The sequence below is a fragment of the Moschus berezovskii genome, chromosome 5 (assembly GCF_049115385.1).
Source record: "Moschus berezovskii isolate FMDL1 chromosome 5, NW_MosBer_1.0, whole genome shotgun sequence".
In the NCBI taxonomy this organism is placed as follows: Eukaryota; Metazoa; Chordata; class Mammalia; order Artiodactyla; family Moschidae; genus Moschus; species Moschus berezovskii.
This window is the reverse complement of record NC_142464.1, coordinates 112,277,921-112,297,247: the sequence shown is the minus strand read 5'-3', so window position 1 is coordinate 112,297,247 and position 19,327 is coordinate 112,277,921. Positions and strand designations below refer to the sequence as shown.

General features: G+C 50.6%; 1 protein-coding gene across 1 annotated transcript in view; it reads right to left on the bottom strand.

The window, feature by feature from the left end:
- The window catches only part of PPP2R2C (protein phosphatase 2 regulatory subunit Bgamma), a 169,221-nt gene that overhangs the window by 58,299 nt on the left and 91,595 nt on the right, over positions 1-19,327 (bottom strand). The window contains exon 2 of the mRNA XM_055435003.2: positions 1,698-1,795. Coding sequence (XP_055290978.1) covers positions 1,698-1,795 — 98 coding nt within the window. The remainder of the gene's footprint in view (positions 1-1,697; positions 1,796-19,327) is intronic.

The following is a 19,327-nucleotide window of genomic DNA, read 5'->3' as shown; positions in this document are numbered from 1 at the left end:
GTCCCCTCCTGGTTTAAGCAGCCAAACTCATTAGAATAAGGACCAAACAGTGAACTAGTGAGTCCATCGCAGGCACTAGGGACCACTTCTTGGTAGACAATTCAGGTTTATATGACAACATGAAACTACAACTACTTGGGAGCAAAATAAAGAAATTCAACCAAGCACAACTTCAAGTTTCCTGCTGGCCTTTCAAGAGTATCTATTTATATTTCTTTTCCTCTTTTACTTTTGGAAAGCTTCAACATTCTTCAATATTTCTGCCTCTCATTCACTTCATCTCCTATCAGCAATGGCTATGGCAAAGGCCAGTGGGACCAGAATTAAGACAAAAATTAAAGGAGAAATATTCAAAACCTGCCTCTGCCAGTTTAATTTCTTTCTGCAGTTTGACAAAAACAAGATGACTTTGCAACCCCCAGTGGGGGCCTCTGGTCCTTCTCATGAATCAGAGTGCTCGAGCCACAGGACTGGCTACCTGCCTTCTGGCTGTGTGTCCTTGATAAGTTACTGCAAACCCTCTAAGCTCTGGATGCCTCGTCTGTAAGCTGAGGATGGTAATAGCACCGAATGGCACCTCTAGGGTGGTGGTGAGGGAGGGTTATGGGAATGAACGTGGGTGAAGGCAGACCTCAGGGCACCTCGGCGTGGGGACGATGCTGAGGAAGTGGAGGGAGGAGAGTGGTCCTTCAGCCCCTCTGCCGTCACCCCTTCATCCTGCCCTCCGGCCCCCTCGTCCGGCTTCTCCTCTCCTCCCTCCCTCTCCCCCTCCCCGCCTTGGCGTTGCACCATCCTGTCTTCAGCATCTAATCCCAGCCCTCTCTGGGAAGCAGGGTGCTGTGTGTGACCGACAGACCACACCCAGTCTTGCTTTCTGTCCCTGGACTTTGCTTACTGTCTGGGTGACTCTGCAAAGGTCCTCACTCATGAAACGGGGTTTCGGTCCCCACCCTTGGAGGTGGGCAGTGAAGGGTAAATGGGAGATGCATCTGTAGTGTCTGCATGTAGGAGGTGCTCAGCAAATACAGCCTTTGAACCACCAGGTTCCTCCAGGGGTTCAGAAACATGCCTCCAGGCAGGCTGTTCCAGACAATAGAACTCACTGGGGCAAGGCCCCGGGCTGAGTCAAATCATCAACCCTAGACGGAGGGCTGGCCCACAGCTGTGGAAGGTCCCGCCTCCACTCCACCCAGCTCTGGTTGAGACAGCTCCAGCTCACACGGGCAGGGCTCTAATTATTCGCTCAGGCATGTCTGACTCTGAAATCCCATGGATTGTAGCCCGCCAGGCTCCTCTGTCTATGGTGATTTCTCCAGGGAAGAATACTAGAGTGGGTTGCCATGCCATCCTCCAGAAGACCTTCCCAACCCAGGGATCGAACCCAGGTCTCCCGCATTGCAGGTGGATTCTTTACTGTCTGAGGCACCAGAGAAGCCCACACAGGCAGAGGGCAGTTTAATCAGGAGTCTGTTTCTCCAGGGTCTAGGACACAGTAACCACTCCGCAGAGGGGGCTCAGAATATGGTGCTTTGAGCCGACCAGGTGGATTCCCTCCCTGAGACCTGCCGGGTCCCATCCCTGCATGCCAGGGTGCCCTTTCCTTCCAGCCCAGGCACCCCAGCAGGGTGCTGCGTGTGGCACCCTATGGGTTAAAGCCCAGGATGAGTAGCCCTCCCTCCCACCAGGCCCCGCCGCACCTCCGGTTCCCGCTGGAAGATGACAACTCGGCCACCCTTGTCGCCTGTGGCCAGCAGCTCCCCAGTGTGGTTGAACTCGACGGTAGAGATGATATCGGCTGTGGGGGTGGGGGTGGGGGGACAGAGACAAGAGGGCGTGGCTCATTAGGACCCAGTGTTGTGCAGGTGGATGGAACTGCTCCCTCCCGACCCCCAGGGAGCCCTGCCTGGGGCCCACATCCCCTCCCCAATGGCTGTAGGACCAAGACCTGTTCATGGGAGACTTTATTTCTTTCCTCCTCCCCTTCCTTTCAGAAACAGTTGAAAGGGGGTTGCTTTATGGTCTCACCAGGTGACCTGGATGCAAATCTGAAACTCACTAGCCCGACTCTGGGGGCCACAGAGACTAACTGTAGCCCTCCCTTATCCCCTCTGAGGTCCTCAGGAATGGGACTCCCATCATCATCACATTCTTGGCCTGGACTATGCACACACCCAAAGCCTTGGTCAGGCTTCCACACAGTGGATCTGCTTTCAAACAACCTGCAGCACTGAGCACTCCTCCTGGCGGTGGCCCCAGCTGGGCACCCGGCCGGTCCCTTGGCTGGCATCCCCCTTCCCCTCCTCTTGTCCATGTTGTGTTCTCTTCAGAGCGGCCAGGGAGAGGGCCAGCCTTAAGGCTCCCAAATCATGGGGTGCTTCTGCTCAAATCCCCTCCTTGCACCCTTTCCTACCCCAGCGATAGCAGTTCCATTCTCCCTCTGGCTCGGGCCTGAGCCTTGGGATCACCCTGACTCCTCTCTCTCACCCTCCACATCCAATCCTATTGACTCAGCCTTCGAGATACATCCACATTCCATCCCTTCTCCTGCCTCTTGCCTGGAGGACCATGACAGTCTCCTATTGGGTCCCCTCTATTTCCCCCAGCTGGGACACAAGTTGGCCCCGACAGAGCAGCCAGAGGGAGCCTTCTCAGAACTTTCTAGAAGCTCCCCACAGACAGAGAGAAAGCAAAGGTCTCAGAATGTCTAAAGCCTTGAGTGACCTGCAGCCCCCAGAGGCAGGCCATATCAGGAGCCTGAACCTTCACCCTGTCCTGTACCTAATCTTGGCATTTGACGTGGTACCATGCCTCGTGACTGGCTTTGGTCTGTGGGATGCCAGAAGACAAGAAGTTGTCCTGAGTCTCTGCTGCTTCCCGGAGCAGGACCTGCCCAGGCCTGCAGCACAGCCATCCCGCTCACCCAGCCCAAACAAGCCTAGGGAACTGAACTCCCAGGTCTGCACAGTGAGGTTGCATCTCACCTTTATGTGGTACATTTCTGAGCTAGCCACTGTGATTTTTGTGAAGGCCCGAAGCAAAGATAAGAAAGAACTTTGACTTCCTGAGTAAATTTTTGTCACTCACCATTCCTTCATGTTACGGTCCCAAACCCTTGGCAGATGTGTGATAACCAGTGTTTACTGTCGAATGCTCTGTGTTTTAACTCAGCAAAAGGTAAGGAACCCCTTCACCCTCCACTACTCTCAGCCAAGCTCTTCCATCCCAACTCTGGGTTCCTTGCTGATTCTCAAAATACCAGCTACCTTTTGTCTCAAGACCTGCTCTCTCGCCTCGAGTGGTTTTCCCACTCCTATTTCCAATTCCATACACACTTTTTCCTTTTCTAGTCGAGTGCCTGACCCACACTGGCCTCTGAGCCACAGGGAAAGACCAGCTCTGATGGCGAAAGGACATCACAGTGGGGACAGAGGGAAGGTGGTTCAGAGGCAGAATGCTAGGCTGGGTGTACTCACAGATCAGGATAGGAGCACGTGTCATTCAACTTAAAGATGTGCGTGCGCGTGCTAAGTCGCTTCAGTCGTGTTTGACTTTTTGCAACCCTACGGACTGCAGCCTGCCAGGCTCCTCTGTCCATGGGATTTTCCAGGCAAGAGTCCTGGAGTGGGTTGCTGTGCAACTTAAAGGGGGATAAAAAGCGAGCCATGAAATTAAAAGACGCTTGCTCCTTGGAAGGAAAGTTATGACCAACCTTGATAGTATATTAAAAAGCAGAGACATTACTTTGCCAACCAAGGTCCGTCTAGTCAAGGCAATGGTTTTTCCCGTGGTCATGTGTGGATGTGAGAGTTGGACTGTGAAGAAAGCTGATCGCCGAAGAATCGATGCTTTTGAACTGTGGTGTTGGAGAAGACTCTTGAGAGTCCCTTATACTGCAAGGAGATCCAACCAGTCCATTCTAAAGGAGATCAATCCTGGATGTTCATTGGAGGGACTGATGCTAAAGCTGAAACTCCAATACTTTGGCCACCTCATGCGACGAGTTGACTCACTGGAAAAGACTCTGATGCTGGGAAAGGTTGGGGGCGGGAGGAGAAGGGGACGACGGAGAATGAGATGGCTGGATGGCATCACCGACTCTGTGGACATGAGTTTGAGTGTACTCCGGGAGTTGGTGATGGACAGGGAGGCCTGGCGTGCTGTGATTCATGGGGTCGCGGAGAGTCGGACACGACTGAGCGACTGAACTGAACTGAACTGAACTGAAAAAGCGAGGAGACCAGGTCTTGGGGATCATGGAGATGCTTGTTGAATGTGAAACGGGAAGGGCATCCGGCCCCAGCTACCCAGCACTGTGCCTGCGTGGACAGCCTGCCTGGCCTGGGGACACAGGAAGGCAACCGCTGCAGCCACAGCCCGGTGGGGCCCGGTTCCCTCACGTGGTGCTGGCTCTCACTATTTCATGTCAGCGCCCCCTTAGGGGGAAAGAGCAGGATATAGAACTGTGTATAAAACGTTTTTAATTTTATAGCCCGGCGATCACAGTCACTGTAGACAGCAAACAAACTGGGCAGAGGGCAAACGAGCTGGAAGAGAAGTTTCTACCACCTTAACAGAGGCTGCTTTAGGGTGCAGGAAGAATTGTTTTTCCCTCTTCTTTCTATGTTTCCATGTTTTCTAGATTTTCTGTAACAAATGAGTATATTTTTAATAGTTTTTTAAAGTCACTCAGTCGTATCAGACTCTTTGCGACTCCATGGACTATATACTCCATAGAATTCTCCAGGCCAGAATACTGGAGTGGGTAGCTTTTCCCTTCTCCAGGGGATCTTCCCAACCCAGGGATCAAACCCACCTCTCCCACATTGCAGGTGGAGTCTTTACCAGCTGAGCTGCCACATTAAACAGAGGCTGCCTTAGGGTGCTGAAATAAAATTTTTTTCTTCTTTTTTCTAAGTTTCTATGTTTTCTAGATTTTCTGTAATGAATGAGTATATTTTTAATAGCTTTACTGAGGTTGCAATTGATATACACAAAATGCATATTGTATAATATATGCAATTTAATGAGCTAGGACACATGCATAATATATATTATTTTTATGATGGAAAAATAACAATGCTATTAAACTAAAATGCCAATGTAACCACTGGTATCCAGAGAAAATGTGGTCATATAAATGCTGGGCAGTTACCACAGTAACAGACACTAACGTCTGCAGGAAATTTACAATTTATATGTCAGTTTTATATCCGCTGCCTCCTTTGAACCTCATGCCAGCCCCTGAGGGAGATATGACTATTATTTCTGTTGGCAGCTGAGGAGATGGAGGGGGGCCCATTGACAGTGACAACCCTCTGAGCTGTTCATGGAGCAGTCAGAAGTCCTGGGTTGGAGTCCTGGCTTTAACACATGGGCTATGTGGCTTGGGTGGTTACATCACGTCTCTAAGACTCAGTTCTGTCATCTGTAGCATGGCTATAGCAGAGTCTGCCCAGGATTAGAAACTCAGGAGAGACAGTGGAGATGAGAGCCTTTGGAAAGGAGGAAAAACTACGAAGAACCTCTTGAAGGTGAAAGAAAAAAGAGCTGGCTTGAAACTCAACATTAAAAAGCCAAGATTATGGCATCTGGTCCCATCATTTCATGGCAAATCAAAGCGGGGAAAGTGGAAGCAGTGATAGATTTTATTTTCTTGGGCTCCAAAACCACTGCAGACAGTCACTGCAGCCATGAAATTCAAAGACGTTTGCTCTTTGGAAGGAAAGCTATGACAGAGACAAACCTAGACGGCGTAGTAAAAAGCAGAGACATCACTTTGCCACCCAAGGTTCCTATAGTCAAAGCTACGGTTTTTCCAGTAGTCATGTGTGGATATGAGAGTTGGTCCATAAGGAAGGCTGGGCACCAAAGAATTGATGCTTTCAAACTGTGTTGCTGGAGAAGACTCATGAGAGTCCCTTGGACTGCAAGGAAATCAAGCCAGTTAGTCCTAAAGGAAATCAACCTCGAGTATTCATTGGAAGGCCTGAGGCTGAAGGTGAAGTGCCAGTACTTTGGCCACCTGATTCGAAGAGCTGACTCATTGAAAAAGATCCTGATGCTGGGAAAGATTGAAAGCAAAAGGAGAAGGGGGTGACACAGGATTAGATGGTTAGACAGCATCATTGATTCAATGGACATGAATTTGAGCAAACTTTGGGAGACAGCGGAGGACAGAGGAGGAGCCTGATGAACTATGGTCCACAGGGTCGCAACGAGTCTTCCATGACTTAGCCACTGAACAACAGCAATAAAGGACTATAACACCATGGAATGATGAATGACCAAAATTTACCGGACGGAAAGTCAAAGCTCGCTCTTATCTTTGCTTCTGGCCTCCACAGAAATCACAGTGGCTAGTTCAGAAATGTGCTGGATAAAGGTGAGATTCAACAACACTGTGCAGACCTGGGAGTCCTGACAGCGGGACATGCCCTCCAGTCCCCTTCTGCAAACATTGACAGAGCAGCTACAGACCTCAGGCCAGGGCAGTGCCTCCCCAGGCCCATGAAGGGGCTGGTGGGTGTTTCACATCTACTCATTGTTAGAGTTCAGTGTCTTCTAGAGTTTGCCTTTGGAAAAGTTGCCTCCCCTGAGAAGGGGAGGTTCTCATCAGTAAAACCATGCAATCACAAAGTCCATCCTTTCCTTTTGGAATGTTTGACACACCTGCAGTCTCAATACCATCCCCCCTAGGAAGGCTTCCTGGAGAGCCCTCCTGTTCCCCTGTACAGTGGTCCCTCCTACATCTACGGTCTCATGCCCACTACATGCCCCTCACTGGATGGTAGACTCTGCAGAGGAGACAGCAATTGGAATAAGAGGCAGCACTGGGTGGGTTTCTTATTTTTGTGGCTTTTAGCCTTAGGACAGGTCCTGGTCTTTGGCTACCGAAACTCAGATAGAAAGTCATGCTTATCGACTTGATAAGACAGAATCTGGGGAAAACCTAGTAGCTGGAAAATGAGGTGCTCAATCCTGTAAAAGGGGTCTACAGAGGAGCCCCCAAATGCAACACGTAAACTCTGCTCCAGTGTTCAGCTGGTTGCAAACACACAACAGACTGCATGCAGAGTTGTTGCGTCTAAAAGAAGCGAACTGGGGTTTGTGCGGGACTGTGTTTCAAGTTGAGATCCCAAGTTGTGTGTGTGTGTGTGTGAGTCAATCAGTCGTGTCCGACTCTTTCAATTCTAAGGACTGTAGCTCACGCCAGGCTCCTCTGTCCATGGAATTCTCCAGGCAAGAATACTGGAGTGGGTAGCCATTCCCTTCTCCAAGGGATCTTCCTAACCCAGGGATCAAATCTGGGTCTCCTGCATTACAGGCAGATTCTTTACCATCTGAGCCACCCAGGAAGTCCTCAACCAAGTTAACTGTTTGCAAATGCAAAACAAAACAAAAATGCTCTTTGGAGGGACATACCAAACATCTAGTATCTCTATGGTATCATCATTCTCAACACTGAGGAAATTCTCCAAAGTTATATGAAGACATACAAAGAAATAGGAAAATATCACCCAAACTGAATATAAAGACAGCCGAGGAAACAGACTCTGAAGTTCCCTGGATATAAGAATTAGGAAATGAAATAGTTATTATAACTATGTCCAAGGATATAAAGGAAAATTTGCTCTCACTGAATGAAAAGAAAGAGAATTTCAACAGAGAAATACAAACTATTTTAAAAAGAACTAAACAAACAATCTATAACTGAAAATGCCATATAGGAAAATCACTGAATTGCCTAACAGGAAATTTGAGATGACAGAAGAGTTAGTGAACTTGGAGATATATTAATAGAAATGACCCAATCTGAAGAACAGAGAGAAAATAAATTAAAAAGGAAAAAAACACAGATTCTCAGGAATCTGTGGGGACATCAACAAGTCTTCATATATATATATTTAGAGTTCCAGAAGGAAAGGAGAGAACAGACAACTTGAAATAGTGACTGAAAAATGCCTCAATATGTTGAAAGTCTTTCATTTACAAACATAGGAAGCTCAGCTAACTCCACGTAGGATAAATACCAATAAGTCACAACTAACCTTCAAAATGCTGTAAACTAAAACAAAGATGAAATTTTGTTAGAAGCAAGAACAAAAATCACATTATATTCAGAGGCACCAAGAATCATATAACTTCCCATCAGCCGACTTCTCATCAGAAATAATGGAGTCCAGAGGCTTTTAGGAAAATGTGAAAACCTGTAAACCCAGGCTTCTGTATCCATGGAAATACTTTGATAAAGGGAAAATAATGACACTTTGTTGAGAGCTCTCCGTGGACCAATGATTTAATCTCAGGACAAGCCCACTGACCTATTACCACTCTCTCTTTAGAGATAAGAAATATTGATCGAGAGGCGACACACTTGCCGGAAGTCCCATATGGTGCAGAGCTTTAGCAGTGTACTCCCCTGGCAGAAACCTGTCCCCACACTGTAGGGCCTACGTGCCAACAGCTGATGCCTCAGGCTCAAGGTGCCAACTCAGCCGCTGGGAGAGGTCTGCCAAGCCCACCCATGACTGGCAGGTGCTCCAAGCCTCCCTGCTGTGAGTGATGACAGCCACATGAAAACCCATGGCGCCCTTCTACTTGTGTGGTCCCCTCTTCCTTCTGCTGCAGCTCTGGGAGTCCTCCAGATGGCGAGGCAGAGTGGAAAGGGGCAGCTTGGACCACTGGACAAAGAGCCATCAGTCAATCCTCTGGGACTGGGTGCAACGCAGCCCTATCGGTGCAAGGCCAGAGCCACCTGGTCTGGAAGCCAGAAAGCCACCCTGTGGTCCAGTATGGGCTCAGGGAGAAGTCAGGGGTGGTGATCCAAGTAACCAGCCCAGGTCCACACGGAGAGCCAGAGCCAGAGATGGGCAGTCAAAGACCGTGCTGTGGGTTGAATTTGGTCCCCAAACATATGTAGATGTCCTAACCCCTCATACCTGTGAAAGTGTTAGTCACTCAGTCATGTCCGACTCTTTGCGACCCCATGGACTGTAGCCCACTGGGCTTCTCTGTCCTTGGGATTTCCCAGGCAAGAATACTGGAGTGGATTGCCATTCCTTTCTCTAGGGTATCTTCCCAACTCAGGGATGAAACCCAGGTCTCCCATATTGCAGGCAGATATTTTATTGCCTGAGCCACCAGGGAACAGTGACCTTATTTGAAAATAGAGTCTTTGCAGATGATTCAGTTAAGATAAGGTGCTACCGGATGATGTGGGCCCTACACCACTGACTGATGTCCTGAGAAGAAGGCCATATAGAGACACACACAGACCTACAGGGGGAAGGCTCTGTGACAACGCAGGCACGGACTGCAGTCTTGCTTCTACTAGCTGAGGAATATCAGAGATTGCTGGCCCCACTAGGAGCCGGAAGAGGCCTGTGCCAGATTCTTTCCTGGAGCCTTCAGAGCGAGCACGACCCTACGGGCACCCTGACTTCAGTCTCACAGCCTCCTGAATTGTGAAGAAAGAAGCCTCTGTTGTTTCAAGCCACTGAGTGTGCGGTAGTTTGTCACGGAAGCTCCAACCAACATGCAGAGAGAACAGAGAGGAAGCAGGAGGCTGTGTGCGCAATGGCCTAGAGCACCCAGGCCCCGCCCTGAGCTGCAGTTTTTCCTGGCACCACATGGGGGAAGATCAGCCCTTGGAGCTCAAAGATACCTGCTGTGACTTCTTCATCAAGAGGAAGGTATTCCAGTCCCAGCCTCAGTACATACCGTGCGTGTGTGCTAAGTCACTTCAGTTGTGTCTGACTCTTTGCAACCCTATGGACTACCCACCAGGCTCCTCTGTCCATGGGATTTCCCAGGCAAGAGTATTGGAGAGGGTTGTCATTTCCTCCTCCAGGGGATCTTCCGCACCCAGGGATGGAACCCGCATCTCTTATGTCTCCTTCATTGGCAGGTGGGTTCTTTACCACTAGTGCCACCTGGGAAGCCTCACCCAAATCACGCCCTCTCTGAGCCCTGACTGTCTCCTCCATAAAACAGGAGCTGTCATCCTTGCCTGGTCACAGTTCTTCTAGGGTTTCTGTGAAATTCACACGGCTCTGTGGACCAGAAAGCTCCCGGAAACCTGGGAAGAGGCCTGCAAACTGGAGGAGGAGATTAAGCTGCTCGTCAGGCGGACTCCTCCCGCTTTCGTCCCTCACCATCCATCACGGAAAGTGCTGTCGACACCATTAATGATCCATCAGCGTCAGCTCACGGCCGAGAGGGGGCCCTTGGAAAGCCCAGCTTGATCCTTCTGATGGGATTGCTGCATTTAATTAGTATTGTTGGAGGCATCAGGGCTGCTGCGGGGGGAGGCGTGTTGGAGAGGAAACAGGTTCTGTCTGCTGTTGATGAGAGTGTTTGGTGACAGGAAGGAGGCGCCGTGTGCCGGGCGTCAGACATGGATGGGACTCCGTGAGCACAGCTTACCCAGCATCTTCGTATGGGTTTGCATGGCAGGAGGGTTCAGGCTGAACCCTGGGGATAAGGACCCAGAGAGAAGCAGAGCCTGTTCTCAAGGGCTGCTCGAGGTCCAGGGAGATGTGCGGGAGGTGAAGAGGTGGCCAGGGGAAGTGACGACTTCAGGATGGCGAGGGGTAGGATGCAGGAACGCCTCGTGGAACAGGAGTCACACAGGAGCGGTGTCTTGAAGAACAGGAAGGGTGGCAGACTTATGACGTCAATGCCCCCTCAGCGGCTTCCTCTATTCACAGCCTCTACAATGTGCTTTCTGGGCTCCTCCTATATCCAGAGGTGGGGACCGCTCCCCCATCCTGGACTCTGCTCTGGCCTGTGACTTGCTTTGGCCAACAGAATGCAGAGGAAGGTAGGGGGTGCTGGTTGAAGCCTGGGCCTCAAGCAGTTTTTGGTTTCTGCTCTCTCTGGAGCCTCTGCTACACCTTGGAAACAACCCCAGGCTATCGTGCTGGATGATGGCGAGAGACCACGTGGATGAGCTGGTGCAACCGAAGCTGTCTATCCTAGGCCAGCCCACAGCTGTCCATCACCAAACACAGCAGCAAGCCCAGCAGGGACAGCAGAGACACCTCCTGACCCACAGCTACAGTCCACACAAGAATGCATGTGTGCGTGTGCTCAGTCGTGTCTGACTCTGCAAATCCATGGACCGTGGCCCACCGGCTCCTCTTTCTGTGGAAGTCTCCAGGCAAGAATGCTGGAGTGGGATGCCATGCCCTCCTCCAGGGGATCCTCCTGACCCAGGGATCAAACCCACATCTCCTGCATTGGCAGGTGGATTCTTTACCAGTGAGCTACCTGGGAAGCCCACACACGAGAATGAGCACCACCAATAAGCAAGGAGACACCCAGCTGACCCACAGACTCAGGGGAGAAAGTGCAGGCTTGTGGTTTGAAGCCACAGAGCTGTGTCTGTTACGCAGCAGCAGCTGACTGAGACAAAAGGGCTGCTGGCAGAGTATGCCCCCCCTGCCCCCAGGCTGCTTTGGAGATCACCTTTATTTTTAGAGGTGGGAAATCATTCAAAAGGAAAGACTTTCCTGATCTGCAAAAGCTCTTAGCTGTAGCCTACTTTTCCAGGAGGACTCGCACCCACCAGCCCACGCCATCACCACCCCCCAGGGTGCCTTGTTTTCTCTGTGCTCTGATGGCCAAGCTGCCCCTTCACAGCTCAGCCAACAACCCTACTCACGCTCCTGGTCTCGGCTCATGTTGCTGAAGCTGCCTGAGTCCTGTGTGCGGCTCTCTGGGTCCCTTTGTTTGTATCACAGCCTCTCACAGGAGCCCTGTGACCACCCCGGGGGTGTACGGTATGAGGCCACAGGAGGATAGAAGCCTGAAACCAGCTCCGGCTCAAGGTCTCACTTCCTGCTCACTGGGTGTGTGGCCCGGAGCAAGTCTCACCTCTCCCCACCTGTAAGATGGGAATGCTCTCACTGACTCCTGCAGGTGGGAACAGGATGCTGATACGGGGCTGCTCCTACCTCAGCTCCAGCAGAGGGGCATCAGGACTGCAGAGCAAGGTGAGTCCTGAGAACCCGCTCCACGGTGCTGGGACCCGACGGACCAGAAGGGGTTATACAAACACTAACCCCGGTGCTTCTTCCTGGGAACTGTTCTAGCGTGTTACCCGTGTCATGAATGATCTTTCCTCCTTGAAGTTGCTGGAGGGATACTCTTGTTCCCATTGTACAGATGAAGAAACTGAGGCACAGAGAGGATTAATAAGTTGCCAAAAGCTGCCCAGCTGGTGGGATTGATGCCAAGGCTGGCTCTAGAACTTGACTCTCTGGCCTGGTGCTTCCCAAGACAATTAAAGGGATCAGAGACGGTGTGCAGGGGCATTGGTGAAGACATTTCTTGGGAGATAGCAGGTCCCAAGGAGTGAGTCCTCACCCACACCTTCCCTCCCCAAGCCTAGTGAGATCTCCATAGAGCTCCAAAGTACGCTTCCTGAAGGTAGGAGACTCTGGCCTAAGACTCTGAGAGCAAAAGGGATCTGGGGTCTAGACTCTGACTCTGCTGGGGATGTGGAAGACCAATGGCTTTCACCTGTGTGTTTCCTGGGGACAGAAGACAGTTGGCAGAGGTCCTCTTGGCCCTGCCTGCTCGTTCCCCAGGGATCAGGAGAATGCCGCAGAGGGAGGCCACTGTGGCCAGGAGGTGAGGAAAACCACTAGACATATAGCTATGACTGCCCGGGTCCAGGGCTCTGGAAAAGGTTGCTTGGCAGAAAACTTCCAGACCACCAGCGCAGGACCCATGAGAGAAGCGAGCAGCTGTGTCCACCTGCCAGGCCTACCCAGAGCAGGCAAAAGCACCAGCAGCCTCACAGCCAATGGCGGTTGTGGGCAGAAGCTGGAGGACCCCAGCCCCCTTCCCACTGCACCAATAGGCCCTGCTGTGGGGACGCAGGAGAAATGCCATGTCTGGGCTGTCAGCTGGGACTGGACATTCATTACTGGGTGTGGGATGAGAGGTCACTTAGCCCTCCGAGGGTGATCAGGAAGGCGTGGACCTGCCCGGGCCCCCACTTCACAAGCAGGTCTGGTGAGAAGATCCCCCCTGCATCCCGAACTTGGTGGAGGGTCAGGGCTGGGGTCAGAGGTGGGGTGGAGACAGTTGGGATGCCACGCACGAGCGAAGGCAGGCCTCGCTGGACAGGTCACCTGCATGGAGATAGATGGGAAGGAGCTTGTGGGAGGTTTGAGGGGGGTTTGTGTGGAGCGGGTACCTGCTCCCACCTCCCACCCGTGCAGCCAGAGGCCCAGGACCCCGGCTCTGTCCGTGAGGGGCTGGACCTCTCGTGTTAGGGCAGGAAGGAGGCATTCCTCCCCAGGAGTCCACAGGTGGGAGAGTCACTCGGGAGCCGTGGTCCCGGCCCACAGCTGGGACATCCACCCTGCCCCCGGGATCTAGTGCCTTTCTCCTTCTTTCTGCCTGGTGGCCCTGGGCAGGTCAGCGCCTCTCTAAAATTGCAGCCCCTCCTTTTCTGAGAATGCGTGGCGCTGGGGACTACACAGACCAGGAGCCCTGATGGCTGTGCTGGGAATTGCCCACGATGCCTCATCTCATCTCTCCGTGTCCCAGATGGGGCCATGTGGGGGAGTCCTGGACCCAGCACACCTCCATCAAGCTAGCTTTGTAAAAGGAAAGCACACCCAAATAGCAGACCCAGAGTGAACATTTAAACTGGGCCTAGTGTTAATTAATTTTAAAGGTGAAAATAATAATAATTCAATTATCTCAGGACCTGCTCAGAGAGCTCCAGGTGAAACGGAAGGTTGAAACCTCGAATGATGGTCCCCAAATGTGCCTACTGGTCATCAGCCAGTCAGAGCTGAGGATAGTGGGGATATCCGGCTCAGGTAATGACCTTTGGAGACAGGGGCTGCAGAGGGAAGCCTGGGTGGGGAGAAGCTGGATGGCCTGTGGCTGGCTGATGTTATTATGTCCTTAAAGTGTAGTTATGCCACGGTGCTGGTAACTGCCTGGTACAGGGGAAGATATGTGTTCAAATCCCACTCTTAATGGCCGTGTGACCTTGGACAAGGCACTTCACCTCTCTGCATCGATTTGGTTGTCTGTGAAACAGAGATGGCCTTCCACACCCTCCAAGGCTGCTGGAAGGTTGACCCTGCATGTGGCAGGCACCCAGAAAGTCTGCCCATTGCTAACTGACTCATTCAAAAGAAAATTAATGGGGAGTCGTGGTTTAAATCATCATTTAAAGGGAATTGTTGGCTAGAGTTTGATGTTTTCAATGTGGACTGTTGGATAAAAGACTAAAAGAAAAAAAAAGAACAGAGTTTCTGTTTGGGATAATGAAAAATTTCTGGGAATGGATAGTGGTGATGGTTGCATAGCACTGTGAATGGAATTAATGCCACTAAACTGTATCCTTGAAAATAAAGTGGTAAACTTTATCTTCTGTATACATCATCATAAGAAGAAGTGAAAAAAATTGAGTACCTACTATATCCCAGCAGTGTTGTAAACACTGGGAACCGAGAATGTTCATGCCCCACAAGAAGCTCACTCACTCTCTAGTGGAGAAAACAGACACTAAACACATTTTCATAAACATATGATTTTTCTGTGGAGGAGATAAGAGCTAAGATAAAAACTAAAGTCTGATAAGGAATGGGAGGGTTGGAGGTACTGTTTTAGTTAGGAAAGTCAGGGGAGACTTCCTGGAGGAGGGGGCATTTAAATAGACTCCTACCTGAAGGAAGCAAGAGAGGGCGCCACATGGATATCTTGGGGCACAGCACATGCAGAGGCCCTGAGGTAGCAGAGAGCTTGGCGTGCTGCAGGTCAGCAAGGAGGGCCATGTGTGAAGGTGACAGGGGCAGAACATGAGCTCAGAGATCTGGGACGACTCCCAGATCTGACTGCAGCACGGCCCTCCAGGTCCCTGGACCTTGCAAAGAAGGACTTGGGACTTTACTTAAGTGAAAGAGAAACCACAGAGCATGGAAGTCTTGAGCCAGGAAGTCATGATCTGACTTGGGTTTAACAACACTCCTATCTTCACGTGTATCTCTTGCTAACATAGCTGGGCTCTTCCCTTCTGTCCAGGGTCTGGCATGTCAGCAGCTGTCGGGAAGGGTTTTTTAAGTAAATGCCACAGAAGCAGAAGCGCACCAGGAAGGTGGGTGTGGGAGGGGCCTCTGTCCGTCCCTGCCACTCGCTTCTCACTTGCCTGACACAGTTCCACTCATGGGTCCTCACTCTGCTTTCTCATCTCTTAGGAAAGGCACTGGCAACACGATGCTTTTCATCACTGTTGCTTTAATCTTAGCAATTAAAATTAAATTGCTTTTAATTAAAAAGCAATGCAGCTTTTTAATTTTAGCATTAAAAAAAGTTGAGATGCAATTCAGGTGACACAAAATTCACAATTTCAAAAAGTATACCTGGGGGTTCTTAGTATATTCGCTGTGTTATGTAGCCATCACCACTATCCATTCCAGAACATTCCCAGCACCCCAAACAGAAACCCCATACCTCTTAGCAGCGGTCTTTCCCCATTCCCTCCTCCCCCCTCCCCTGGCAACCACTCATTCGCTTTCTGTCTCTAAGGATTTGCCACCCAGGACACTTACATAAATGGAGTCATACAGTGCATGGCCTTTTGCGCCTGGCTTCTTTTACTCAGCATCACGTTTTAAAGGTCCCTCTGTGTTGCAGCACCAATTAGGACTTCAGTCTTTTTCATGGCTGAATAATATTCCATCATGACCATGATAGTTTTAAAGGCAGGTCCTATTCTCTTCAATCAGGAAACAAGGCCACAGAAGAGGGCTTGGAGGGAGCTGAGAGCTTATGAATGGCCTTGTATCCTTGGATCCCGGACCCCAGTTTGCGTGCAGCTGTGCAGGCTGAGGGGCTGCTGTGGGAGCCAGAGTAAGGATGGGACAGCTCCACACCTATGGTGAGTGCTCCAGGAGACTCAGGGTACGAGGGAAGCTGTGAGCTGTGGCTGCCAGCTCCTCCCTGCCAGCCCAGATGGGCCCCTGCTGAGTAGCAGGGGCTTGGCTGGTACAGAGGCAGATGGGCTTGGAGCAGTGGGGACAGGGCAGCTGTGGACTGGCCTGTGGTCAGCAGACCCAGTCAGCCTATTGGGCTTGACACGAGGCCAAGTCGGATGGCGCTCACAGCACAGATGACTCCCAGATCTGACTGCAGCATGGCCCTCCAGGAGCCATCCCTCAGTCAGAGCCCCGTGGGCCCTCACATTGGTCAGGTGGCCAGAGGCCAGGGTCAAGAAGTCCTGCTTGTTTGCAGCACAAGCTCCTGAAAGTCCCACAGTGCAATGACCTGGGCTTCTCTCCTTAAGATGAAGATCCCCAGGGCCCTGGTCAGACCCACTGGATCAGAACTGCTGGCACCCAGAATCTGCATTTTGATGGGTTCTTCAGTGGCGCACTGTTTGAGAGCCATTGGTAATGTTCTAAGAGTTTTGGGAGTGAGACTGCTCAACTTTAGTTGGGCTACCTGGTTCTCAGCAAGTTACAGACATTCTCTGAGCCTCAGTTTTCTGATCTCTACAATGGGTATTATACTATCATCTCAGGATTGATAGAGAGGATTTAGTGAGGCAACAATAAACTGCTCAAAAACTGTTAGCAGCAATTGCACGCATGCTCAGTTGCTTTGGTTGTGTCTGACTCTTTGTGACCGTATGGACTATAGCCCACCAGGTTCCTCGGTACATGGGATTCTCCAGGCAAGAATACTGGAGTGGGTTGCCATGCCTTCTTCCAGGGGATCTTCCCAACCGAGGGATCAAACCCACGTCTCCTGCAGTGCAGGCAGATTCTTTACCCACTGAGTCACCTAGGAAGCCCCTTCTGCTGCTGCTGCTAAGTCGCTTCAGTCATGTCCGACTCCATGCAACCCCATAGACAGCAGCCCACCAGGCTCCCCCATCCCTGGGATTCTCCAGGCAAGAACACTGGAGTGGGTTGCCATTTCCTTCTCCAATGCAGGAAAGTGAAAAGTCAAAGGGAAGTCGTTCAGTCGTGTCCGACTCTTCACAACCCCATGGACTGCAGCCTACCAGGCTCCTCCGTCCATGGGATTTTCCAGGCAAGAGTACTGGAGCCCCTAGATGCAATTATTCAGTTCAGTTCAGTTCAGTCCCTCAGTCGTGTCTGACTCTTTGCGACCCCATGAATCACAGCACGCCAGGCCTCCCTGTCCATCACCAACTCCCAGAGTTCACTCAAACTCATGTCCATAGAGTCGGTGATGCCATCCAGCCATCTCATTCTCTGTCGTCCCCTTCTCCTCCTGTCCCCAATCCCTCCCAGCATCAGACTCTTTTCCAGTGAGTCAACTCGTCGCATGAGGTGGCCGAAGTATTGCAGTTTCAGCTTTAGCATCAGTCCTTCCAATGAGCACCCAGGATTGATCTCCTTTAAAATGGACTGGTTGGATCTCCTTGCAGTCCAAGGGACTCTCAAGAGTCTTCTCCAGCACCACAGTTCAAAAGCATCAATTCTTCGGCGATCAGCTTTCTTCACAGTCCAACTCTCACATCCATACATGACCACGGGAAAAACCATAGCCTTGACTAGATGGACCTTTGTTGGCAAAGTAATGTCTCTGCTTTTTAATATGCTATCTAGGTTGGTCATAACTTTCCTTCCAAGGAGTAAGCCTCTTTTAATTTCATGGCTGCAATCAGCCTCTGCAGTGATTTTGGAGCTCAAAAAAATAAAGTCTCTCACTGTTTCCACTGTTTCCCCATCTATTTCCCATGAAGTGATGGGACCAGATGCCTTGATCTTAGTTTTCTGAATGTTGAGCTTTAAGCCAAACTTTTCACCCTCCTCTTTCACTTTCATCAAGAGGCTTTTGAGTTCCTCTTCACTTTCTGCCATAAGGGTGGTGTCATCTGCATATCTGAGGTTATTGATATTTCTCCCGGCAATCTTGATTCCAGCCTGTGCTTCTTCCAGCCCAGCGTTCCTCATGATGTACTCCGCATATAAGTTAAATAAGCAAGGTGACAATATACAACCTTGACGTACACCTTTTCCTATTTGGAACCAGTCTGTTGTTCCATGTCCAGTTCTAACTGTTGCTTCCTGACCTGCATACAGGTTTCTCAAGAGGCAGGTCAGGTGGTCTGGTATTCCCATCTCTTTCAGAATTTTCCACAGTTTATTGTGATCCACACGTCAAAGGCTTTGGCATAGTCAATGAAGCAGAAATAGATGTTTTTCTGGAACTCTCTTGCTTTCTCTATGATCCAGAGGATGTTGGCAATTTGATCTCTGGTGCCTCTGCCTTTTCTAAAACCTGCTTGAACATCTGGAAGTTCACGGTTCACATATTGCTGAAGCCTGGCTTAGAGAATTTTGAGCATGACTTTACTAGCGTGTGAGATGAGTGCAATTGTGCGGTAATTTGAGCATTCTTTTGCATTGCCTTTCTTTGGGATTGGAATGAAGACTGACCTTTTCCAGTCCTGTGGCCACTGCTGAGTTTTCCAAATTTGCTGGCATATTGACTGCAGCACTTTCACAGCATCATCTTTCAGGATTTGAAATAGCTCAATTGGAATTCCATCACTTCCACTAGCTTTGTTCGTAGCTGCAATTATTAGTATACTATTATTACACATGCAAACCAAATCAGAGGACTGTCTGGATATTAAAAGAAAATGGGGCAGGGAGAATTAATAAATGAGAGGGAGAAAGACAGAGGGTTTAAGACATGGAGAATTTGCTGTTGGGGGACTTGGCTCTGACTCCCACCCTGTTCTGGCTATTGTTTCAAGCCTCAGTTTCCCCATTGGTGCAACGGCGATGGTTAAGAGCGACCCTTGCTGGAGGGCTCTGCAAACTGCAACGTGTTGTCTGGTGTCAGGAGAGGAACCCATTATGAGTAGAAGAATGGAGGCCTGAAGCTGATCCAGACTGACTGCTTGAGTCTGGGCCAGGCCAGCTGGCTGAAGCTGGCTCCTGTCCTCCCAGGGCCTGGCTCCCGAAAACCCCGTCATCTCTGGGGCTATCTCAGTTCCTCAGGCCCCAGCCAGCAAGCAGGCAAGTGCGGCCAAATGGCCCTGTGACAAGAACACCCTTCGGGCCCCATCACATCAGTGTGTCCATCTGAACTCTTGCCAGACCTGTGTCTGTATCGGGTAGGAAGAAGGGACTTGGGCACTGAGCTGGGTGCTGAGGTCATGCTTGGCAGAGCTGCTGGGCCCTCTGACTGTGTCTCCAGCCTCTGTCATGGCCTAGCCTATCATGCCTTCTCTCCTGGATAACTATGCTACCTCCCCTTGGGGTTTCCTGCCTTCATCCTGGCCTGAGCCACCTGGTGGCTGCAGGGACATTGC